Below are 11,342 nucleotides of genomic sequence, written 5' to 3'. Positions count from 1 at the left end.
TGTGTGTGTGTGTGTGTGTGTGTGTGTGTGTGTGTGTGTGTGTGTGTATGTAACAGGTTTTCGGTGTCATGATAATTTATAGTTAAAAGTTTGTGTTGGAGCACTTTTTTAACTGCATACTTCGACAGTGTATGAATGTCAGTTAATTTGTTTATACAGCTTAGAGCATTATATTGCTGTTTAGCCTATGTAGTGCGACATTTTACCTGAGGACATATGAGCGGTCCTCTTCGAGTGTTTGCAGTAGCAATGGACTAAGGTGACAAGTAAGTGACTGATGTTAACGCAGAAGCGTCCGCAGAACAAAAAGTTGTCTTACTGTAAGTACTTTACATTCATTGTACAGGTTAGCAGTAGATATGTTTCGGTTTTTAAAAGTCATAACTTTGAAAATCGCCCGCTTAGCCCTTTCCAATTTTAGTACAGAAGTCTTGTTGGCACCACCCCACACCGGGATGCAGTAGGAGATGACTACGTAACATAGTACTAAGTATACCATGAAGAGTTTTTAGGTTAGCTAAATGGCGGAGGTTCTTAAAAATGTAAATGAGTCTTCTGACTCTTGATGAAAGTGATTTAATTTGGATATGCCAGTCAAATCTGTCGTCTAGTGTACATCTAGATACTTAATGGATCGTACAGTATCGAGAGGTTTACAATTGCAGTTGATGCTGTCAAAGGTGGAGCAGTTTTGTATTTTTATGTTTAGAGGAAGCAATTCTGGTTTGAGGTTTTAGCAATTTCAAATTGAATGACTTTTGTTATGTCTAGGTTAAGTGTTAGAAGATTACCGTCGAACACGTCTAGAGGCATTTTCAGCATGATTTTTGGCAGAGAACCAGCTATCTATCAGAATGGTATGTGTAAGAAATATTCGTCGTTAAAATTTCTATTGTGTCTCTTTTAAAATATTTTTTTGTGAAATACTTAATAAAATTGTTTGTTACTACTGAGACAAACGGCGATATGTTCACGGAAAATTGGAACAACAACGAGTGAAAGCGAATAACATATGTAAATATATTGTTATTTCTCTACGTTCATACTTAATAGCATCTTGATTCATAATGAAGAATGCTTTCAATTAACGAACAATGTAAGTAAATTAATGATACTTTCATATTAACATAGGAAGCACATATCTCCCAGTTTTATTTAGCATTTGGAACAATCAAATTACTTTCCGTTAAAAATCACTTACCGTGGAGCCTCCTAACTACTACTGTTAGTGCACAGAGCTTTTTCACTTGTAACGTCTTGCGTAGTACCGGTAGTACGTTTTTTTAACATCGATGTTCTAACATCAATCGTTTAAGTACTCTACTCATGAGTAGAAATACTCGCTGAATGAATATAGGTTTGTGTTTAGAATGGTATTAAAAAAATAAGATGTAAAAAAAAGAACATCTCGGTTGTTCTAGACGAAGATTCGATCAGTAGAGATGAAATTAATATTTATTCATGGAAATATCTCAGTTTTATGTTTAAAAGTACCTCTACGTAGCCCAAGTCGACGTTCACTGTTATAGTACCATATAATCGAGTAAATACTTCAAAGGCATGTGCACCTTTAAATTGGCCGTGTACTACATATTACTACTACTCCATCAGCTTACACACGTTCTGGGTAGTATTGCCACCTTACCTATTTCTGCCGCCAAGCAGTAATGTCAGCCTTACTGCGTTCCGGTTTTGAAGGGTAAGGGTGCTGGTCAATTTACAGGCACATGGGACTTGTCAAATTATGTCTCAGGGTGACGGGCGCAGTGACAGTGCCCCTCAGATCTTTACGATTTAAAGCCGTGAGTGGTACTGCAACTGCTATGGACAGGCGTGTAGCTTACCATCAGGCACCCGACTTGTTCGTCCCGCCACTTGATATAATATAAAAAAATATCCACTACCATCCAACCTCTGCCAGGCACGTTTTCTAGGTCATCCGTCCAACTTGCCGCAGGACATCCTACATTACATTTGCTTTGACGTGGTCGCCACTCTAGAAATCCCCATCGACCATCAGTGCTTCTACCATGAGATTACAGTGACAGTTATCGCTAACGACCGCGTAAAATGTTTATATACAAAACATGTTTCTTCTCGTAACCACTAGGGGCGCTGTACATTTTGTCTAACAATAAATTGTGAAGTAATTTACGCGGACTCTAGCGATAACTGTCACTGCCCGCCCGGCCCACTGCCAGTTAAGCTTACAGATTTTGTCTTACTGAAATTGTTCGTAAGGTCCTTTATTATCACATAATTACCTATCGCATATTGTTTCAGCACGCCACTACCTAGAAACTATTATAATAAATAGCAAAGGATCTTTGGATAAAGCGAAAACTCGCCTCACCCGAATATGTTCATACAGAACAGAAAAACCGTACTACTTTGGGAATTACGATATTAAAAACGATTTTAAGGAATTTGATGGTGTAATGTACGTTCCTGTTTATTGTTATAATGCCTTCTAAATTGGAACATCTCACTTCACGACTTGGACACTTTTTTGCAACTAGCATCCAAGAATCTCAATCTCAATCAAGAAGTGTACTTAACAATAATCTTATTGAAACCTAATAATTATGTAAACGTTATAAGCAGTTAATAAATTTTATGTTTATTTATTACCACATTATAATATTAGACACTTCATTTCAGTCACGTTGCTATTCTACCGAAATTGACAAAGGACCATTGCAGAATGATTTTTATAAAAAACTCTTGCAAAAAGTATCAGTCCGATGTTATCGTCCAATTTCTTAGAATGGCTATAATGGTAAGTTAAACACTTATGCATGATGCAGCAAAATCGTCAAGAGACGAAAGATTTTCAGTTCGTCTTGTTATCGCATCGATGGCATACGCTACAACGCTTCCCATCGTTTTGAAAGGATTCGGACGCGTTTTCGATTGTTTTTGGATCAACCGATAAATGAATAAATCCTGTTTCTATTTATGTAATTTAGTTGTACTTGTGCTTCCAAACAGGTTTCTATGTGTCTACGGAGTCGATGCCAAAACTGTAGAAACATGTTTCTTCAAAACGTATAAATTTGTTTTCGAAATTGATAAGAAAGATATTTCTCCTCTAATACAAACCTTTGTTTTCCCTTAGGTTCTATGTGAATCTAAAACTGCCTTCGTGGCCGAACGGTTACCATGCTGGTCTCGCGCGCGGCACCACGCAGAGGTCCCAGGTACGATTCCTGGGCCGTGAGTAATATTTGTATGGCCTTTATTTATTTCTCTCGTGAGTCTGGGTGTAATTTGTGGTTGTCTATGTATGTGTCCATAGCACCAGCGATACAGGATTTCCCTAGTGGCCGGGCTATGTGTGCGTATTAAAAATGTATCAAAAATAACATGTAAAAAGTTTGCCTCTAATCCAAAAAAATCTAATACAAGTCCATTGACCTTTGTTGGTAGGTCAATGTACAAGTCCCTTATTTTAGCACTTCTTAGACAGTCTATCTATATATTATATTAAAAATATACATATCGAGTCAAGTGGTATACTTCGTTTCAATCCATTTTAAACTAAAAGTAAACAAACAAGTCAGTGACTCGACCATAGACGGTTTAGTGATGGCCAATTGTAATGCCAACTACAAATAGATTAATAAATCGAATGAATCGATTTGTTCAATTGACTCATACTAGCGGTTTTCCTTACGTAACTAATATAAGCATATTTGAATATTAATACTTCCGAAATCTTAATTTTAAATCCTCCTTCAAATACTTACACTTATATAATCGTTCTTTTGCGATTGAAATTAATATTCGATTTACTAATCGATTACAAAAACTTTGATTTAATGAATCGAATGTATTTTTCGTACATCACTATGGAACCATGGACAAGTCATAGTTGTATAGTTGAAAAATAACCTCACTTCTGGACTACCATTTTTATGATGCAATTTAAATATGAATATTGTTGGAAAAAGTAATGAGATATCAAGTCGAAATTTTCAAAATATATATAAATATACTCGATTTAATTATTAATACAAAGATCGAACACTCAGAAAAAATTCCTTCGATCCGGTCGGATTCGAACCGACGTCTTCTTGCATACCGTGCCAGACGCTATACCAACTAAGCCACGGAACGAACCAACGGACCTCACGAATTTTTCTATGTGCTTGCGTCGTGTCTTTGTACTTGGTCTTTCAACGACTGTTTAGTCGTAGCGCCATCTATGAGAAATCTATGACAGATTTATCACCCAGTTAGTACCTTTACAGCTACCAGTCCTAGCGAGAGATGTCGCTATTCACTGTATTAATTAAATTTTTATTGAATTGATATTCAATTATTTTTTTGTGAAATTACTCCACTAGTTTGTTATAATTATTAATACATATATACATTATATATACATACATATGTATATTCGATTTATTCAGTGATTGCTTTAGGATTTTACACAAACAGTTTTGTTTACTTTTTGTTCAAAATGGTTTGGAACAGACCACGGAAGAATATGTGGTCTGTGGAACAGACTACAGTAGCATTTGATGCATGTGTGTGTGTTTGTTTGTATTACTACTTGTGAAAGTCACTTTACCTGACTTAAAAATATTGCATTTAAGATTGTTGAGTTAAATTAAAAATTCATTAAATATTTATAATGCTGATATTTTGTTTCAGATCCTCGACTACATGAAATGCCACGATTACAGTGACGGCGTTATATTTATTGTAGATCTAATGGATTGTAGTTTATTGCAACTGATACGTAGACTAAGTTTTGAAGAATTACGAAAAGCAGAAAAGATTCTTATAGTAAGCACATTTAAAAAGATTTTTTTTTATTTATTTTTTTATTCGAAGCAAAATTTTAAATTGTCGTCCTAACGACTTATCTAGAATAAAATCCAAACCATAATTTCCAGGATGCCTACGGAGTGAGATTAAAAGGAGTGCATTTTATAAGCTCATTAAGAACAATCAACTTTCTGATCTGGATGTTAAAAAAGGTAGTCAGTATTAAAATCGGTAGCAGACTATGCGCTCACCCGAACATAAAATCTCTAGCCGACGTTATGCCTTTGGAGATACTACCAATAGAATACGGTGGTAATGAAAGATCTTTGGAAAGCCTTTCTAGTAAGTGAAATTAATTTGAATACAGTTATATAGACAGGTCACCGCTAATGTTGAATATGATGTACATTTCATATAGTAGCAGTGGCAGAGCTAATGAAAGAGTTCGTCCATGGAAATACCGCCACCATATCTGCCTTTCGGTTTTGAAGGGTAAGGATGGTATTGTAATTACAGGCACATGAGACGTGTCATGTCTTAAGATGACGGGCGCAGTGGCAGTTCCCCTCAAATCTTTGCCATGGCCGACTTATTCGCTCCGTTACTCTATATGATAAAAAAAACAAAAGAGAAATTGTTTTTCATCAATTCTAATTATTACTGATAAAAAAAATTAAACAAATACAAAGAAAAATTATTTGGATCCGGTTGGACTCGAACCAGCGACTTCTGCGTCTTCGTGGTTCAGCGACAACTGAACCACGGAAGGAAATTACGGAAGGAATTATGTGCATATTACAAGTTCCTGTGAAAAACCTATAAAAGTGTATTAGTAACAACATCATGATGTTCAATAAAATGAATATTCCAAGTGGTAAATTTAAAAGTTGAATGCTTAATTATCCATTATATAAAATCCATTATATAATTAGTAAACACAAAGATCGAACACAAAGAAAAAATCCTCCGACCCGACAGGACTCGAACCTACGACCATGGGATTCCGTCCCCATTGCTGTACCAACTAAGCTACCTTCTGTAGTGCGTGATACTGCTTTCTCGCATAGAAATCACGCGCTGTATGTCGCTCTAGCACAAGTCGCGGCCTATTGTGCTAGCCCTACAGGTCGAGTTACCAAGTCGACGAACCAACAAAAACTAGTGGAGTTATACCACAAAATAAAACAAATCAATAATAAATTCGTTACATGTGTAAACGTAACAAAAAAAAACAAAGGGGTGTTCTAAGCAAAGCGTAGGCGTAAATGAACGTGGAGTACAGTCCTTAAACCACTCACAATTCTCGTCCAATGTTGTCAGTCCACATAGTTTGTTGCTTGTCTGCACCAGAAATATTTCTTCGCCTAATCTCAACCGCTTTAATACCGTTCTAACGATGACAATTCCCATCTTCAATTGGGAAATAAATCATGTCTGACAAAATTGTCAATGCCAAATTATGTTCGTCGGTGTTACATGGGACAAATTTGACAAAGCATAATGACAACGCATTGATAGTACATACATTACTGTCGTGATTGGTTGAGGGTAGAAAACAAAACAATACAATGGACGACAAAAGCAATCAATGGTTTTGCTACGCACGGCATTCCACGAACCTGCATTTTTGTGAAACAATTTGTTTTCCGGTAGTTTATCTCACGTGGGTCATGATGCCACATATTTTTACTGGACATATACATTTATTTCTCGTTCTGTGCAATTTATTCAGACGACATGATATAGTATAACACAATGAGCATTGACATTTAAGTAATATTACAACTCTGAAAGACACAGTGTGGTAGACGAACGTGTTCATCCCTGCAGCTAACCACAAACCCCGGCGAGTCCATACCCAAATCCGGGTCTGCCGGAGATCGCTTATCCGTGAAAGCTTATCACTGGCGGAGGACTCGGCTCGGACGCCCGCCGTACCCTGATCTTGCCGGAGAGCCCGTAGTCTCCCGGAACTCTCCATCTCTCGGGTCGGTAGATAGGGACAATACAGATATAGATTGTGGTCAGGTCAATAAAACTACATATAAATCCTTAAATTGTCTCATCATTATCATCAACCCATTTATACGTGCCACTGCTGGACATGGGTCTCCTCAAGCGAGGGTTTGACGCCATAGTCCGCCACGCTGACCCAATGCGGGTTGGAGACTTCACACTGTTACTAAGGGTGCGGAATCTTCGACGTACAGGTTCCATTACGATGGTTTTCTTTACTGAAAAACTCATGGTAAATTTCAAATTAAGTTTCACACTAAAATTCCAACTCACAGTCTCTTCTTGAAAGACGGTTGGTCAAACCATTATGCTACCACGGCTTTTTTCCTATTTTTTTTTGTCTGAAAATGTGTACGTACGAAATGCGAATTAATTATTTTACAGATGATTGTGTCAACATAATGGCTTCTCAAGAATTCAGATCGCACATGATAGAAATGACAAATGCTCGCTTAAAAGAAACCATTGAAGAAACTGATAACAAACCTGAGAAAATAAGAAATGTAAATATAGATTAAGGTTATTAGTTTTAAATTAACACACTCACAATATGTATTTAATTAAAATTAAAAATAAATTACGAATTGTGTGAACGTGTTCCAAAAACATAAGAAAACTTAATATGCTTTTGGAACACTTTTAAAATGCACTAACCAGTAGTCGAGCAAGGAAGAAGTGTGTGTTGCAATTGGACGTAGTTAAGCAAAAAGGATCCAATCCACAAAATTACCAAAAAATAAGTTATATGTACCAAAGGTTCCTAAAGTCTAACCTCTTAGAACAGCAAAAAAATCCAACATAAATAAAAATCTCTGGAGTTACATGACATTATAAGATTTGAAAATAAAACAAGAGTGAGAAACCCTTTAAAACTTTAAACTGCCGTATCTTTAAAGTGACTGAATGTGCACTGAATCCCTATTGTGTAACTACGTCCAATTATACTTCTAGAGACATTTGGTAAAATATTCGGTAAACCTAATAGGAGTGAAGTGGATAATGTTTATATGAACATTTCAAAACGGAAATAAATATAATGACAACATTCTTTTTAATTTTTTTTAATTTCGTATTATATAAAAAATCTCCCCAAACATAACATACATAAAATTGGAAGCATATAATAAAATCTATTATTCCACATTATGTTTGTAAGAGGTTGTTACCTGAACTATGCGTAAGCTAAACAATTTAATAGGTATTTGTACACCTACCTATTGTCCCGACGATATTGAGTTTTTGCAAGTACCGGATTCCATGCGGCAGATAACTCTTAACCATCCTCCCGATTGAAATTATTTACATCTGTTTGTTAATCGCGTTTATTCCCGTTTTAAAATGTAACGCAAAATTTATGGATAGTATTTAATCGTAATAAGGATCTAGTCATAAGAAGCATTACCACTCCAATTTTACAGTCGAAAAACTGTACAGGTGCAGTCCGCTTGAAATTGTGATGTAGTTGGCACGAGCACAACTAAATAAGTCATTATAAATATTTAAAAGGTTGAAAGCAGCAACCTTTAGTATATAGGTTAATAAAAAAAAAGTGTATATGTGATGTTACAAAAAACTGTTAAGGTTAGGCAGTTTTCCAATAAATTTTAGTGCCACTGTTAGAATTGTGTAGTCTGAAAAGGGTACTACAGTACCGGTACGCTATGATGGCCGTTTTAACAGATTACAATAATGAAGTCAAATCTTAATTAATTACCGAAAAAAATATAATAATCAAATGCTAGTCGCGTCCACCAGTTTTTAGATTTATTACTAGTATTGCAAGGGGTAGGTGATAAAAAAGTTTTAATAAAACGAAAATAAAAATGTTTACATAATTATATCGTCAATTCGAAACTGCTTTGTTTTGCATTGAGTTTTGAAGCGAGTTTGCCGGAGGTAGAAGTTGTGCTGGACAACAATCAGATCACTTATAAGTGACGATCGTATTAGATTCCATTTATAAAAATTTCGAAAAACAAATGCGGAGTTGAGTCGTTAAATTACACATCCATAAATATTAATGCACGTCACTATTAATAACAATGTACATCAATTAGCTCCTTCAACGTAGTTATGAATTAATACGAAACTTGATGAACGGACAAACGTCAAAACGGCCATCATAGCGTGCTGGTATGTAGTTTAAAAAAGGATGTTGCAATATAATTAACTTCTCCCCAAAATATTGTAAAACATGTGCATTTAAAGAGGCCTATAATATTTATGTAAATAGGACCTGTAAAAAAAATATTTTAAATGAAAAAGTAATCGAACGATGTCCCCACAATAATCTAACCTTATACTTGAGAAAAATAATTTTAATTTTATGGTACTTACTATAAGTCAGTCTACAAACTGTAATACTGAAAGTGCTGTTAACTGTGAACTTTAAATTATTTCTTCAATTTTACAAGTCCTGTAATCTCTCGCAGTTTTTTTTTGTTTTTTTATTAAGCCTCAGTAAGCCATAACGAAGTATCGTTATTCTAATTATTTGGTAAGAAGGGAAGAAAATATTATTTATTTGGTCTCATTTTCTTATTTCTCTACACTTATCTTCTACACAAATTTGATTGAAAGTGTGTTCCATGGCATTTAAGTTTATTTTGAAAAGAGCAATCCCTAGAGTTTCTTGTTCGTTCTTCTCATGGAAGTCAGCGTAGTGAACTTGCAGTAGCTTAAATATGACGTTTTCAAGTGTAAATTTATTTTACCTATGGAATAAATAAGTCAAAGTCAAAGTCAAAGATTATTTATTCCATAGGTAAAATAAATTGAAAACACTTGAAAACGTCACATTTAAGCTACTGCTCGTTCCCTTCGCTGACCTCCCTGAAAAGAACGAGCAAGAAACTCTAGGGATTGCTCTTTTCAAATAAACTTAAATGCTATGGAATACACTTTGAATCAAATTTGTGTGGATTCTGGAGCCGTGTCGTCTTTCCATACATCTTATCTAACACGGAGTCTTCAATTTTTTAATGTAGTTTTTAAGATTAGGAAATGATAAACTTAATATATGTTCCGGAATCTTATTGTAAAAACATATACAGTTCCCCATAAAAGAGTTGTTTACCTTGGTTACACGAAATCATGGTACCATGAGTTTGGACTTAGCTCTAAAGTTAATATTACGGATATCTTCTTTCTTATTGAAATTATGCATATTATTACGGGCATATAAAATATTTGAGTAAATATACTGTGATGCCACAGTCATGATACCAGTCTCCTTAAGAGGGAGCATGCCAAAAAAGTTTTGACGTTGGCTCCGCCCAAATTTGTGAAACAAATATATGCCTGAAGTTCGCGTGACATGCGACAGGAGATGTTGAATTTTGCGCATTAAAAGTACCAAATTCGTTTTCGCAGAATAACTGTAAAACTAAAGGGATTTAAAAAAATCCGTAGTGACAGTTCTCGATCATGCATAGGTATAATTAATTATCTAATTTTTGTCCTAATAACCTGTAGCATTTCGAGGATGAATAGGATACTTAGTAATTGAGTCAGCATAACCTTTTCGAATATTTTACTTAAAGCTGATAAAATTGAAATGGGCCTATATTGCTAGGATCAACGTTCCTACCGCTTTTGAATAAGGGAATAACCTTGCTGTATTTCATTAAATCGGGAAAAACACCTTCATCAACGCACCTATTGAAAGCTACAGCTAAATGTGGGGAAATTAGATAAATAACTGAGTCTATAACTTTAGTTGATATACCCCAGAGATCTTCAGTTTTTTTAACATGTATTGATTTAAAAGCTTTTATGATGTCTTGTGGATTAACATGATGGAAATTAAATAAACTGCCACAAACGTTAACATTTTCCTTTAGGAGATCAATAGCAAGAGAAGGGTAGGAATTTAATGATTCTGTAGTGTTCACAGCAATTTCCGAAAAGAACGATTCAAAAGCTTGGGCTACCTTGTCTTTAGATTTTATAAGTTTGCTGTCTAATTCTAAAACTATATATCTATCGTGTTGTTTAACCCTGCCTGACTCTTTATTTATTATGCTCCAAGTAGTTTTAGATTTGTTTATCGATTGTCTAATTTTGTCGCTGTGAAACTTAATGTTAGCAGCTACACATACTTTTTTAAATATTTTTGAATAATTTCTAACATATTCAATGAAATTGGAATTAGTATTATAAGTTTTCATAGCATATAGCTCATACAAACGAGACCTACTCTTATGAATACCTAATAATGCCCAGTCGTTGAATTTACTCTCTCTATGGAAAGTTAATGTTTTCGATTTAAATACATTATCAAATTCATTTTTAATTAAACCAAATATCGTGCTATATAAAGTATTTGGAACCTCCGGTATACGGGGTAGGGAATTTAAACTATTGCCGATATTATTTTGAAATATAATGATTCGTTCTGTGGTAATCGGTCTGCAGAGAAATTGGTCTACCTTTTTGCTCATTTTACAATTAAAAGAAGCCAATTGGCCGCTATGGTATGATCTTCAGCAATTTATTATTGATTTCAACACTGCGTCCATAGATCATACACTATATACTGCGTCTGTGTT

The 11,342-nt window shown here is 34.9% G+C and overlaps 1 protein-coding gene across 1 annotated transcript in view; it reads left to right on the top strand.

Moving 5' to 3' along the window:
- The window catches only part of LOC113231874, a 16,307-nt gene extending 8,973 nt beyond the window's left edge, over positions 1-7,334 (top strand). The window contains exons 4-8 of the mRNA XM_026466412.1: positions 2,284-2,440; positions 2,662-2,779; positions 4,660-4,794; positions 4,905-5,118; positions 7,177-7,334. Of these exons, the coding sequence (XP_026322197.1) occupies positions 2,284-2,440; positions 2,662-2,779; positions 4,660-4,794; positions 4,905-5,118; positions 7,177-7,310 (758 nt within the window). The 3' untranslated portion in view covers positions 7,311-7,334. The remainder of the gene's footprint in view (positions 1-2,283; positions 2,441-2,661; positions 2,780-4,659; positions 4,795-4,904; positions 5,119-7,176) is intronic.
- Positions 7,335-11,342: the final 4,008 nt, after the last annotated feature.

The sequence above is a fragment of the Hyposmocoma kahamanoa genome, unplaced genomic scaffold (genome assembly GCF_003589595.1).
Source record: "Hyposmocoma kahamanoa isolate Upper Pololo Valley unplaced genomic scaffold, ASM358959v1 66, whole genome shotgun sequence".
Lineage (NCBI taxonomy): Eukaryota > Metazoa > Arthropoda > Insecta > Lepidoptera > Cosmopterigidae > Hyposmocoma > Hyposmocoma kahamanoa.
The sequence above is the reverse complement of the archived record's forward strand: the minus strand, read 5'-3'. Positions and strand labels throughout refer to the sequence as shown.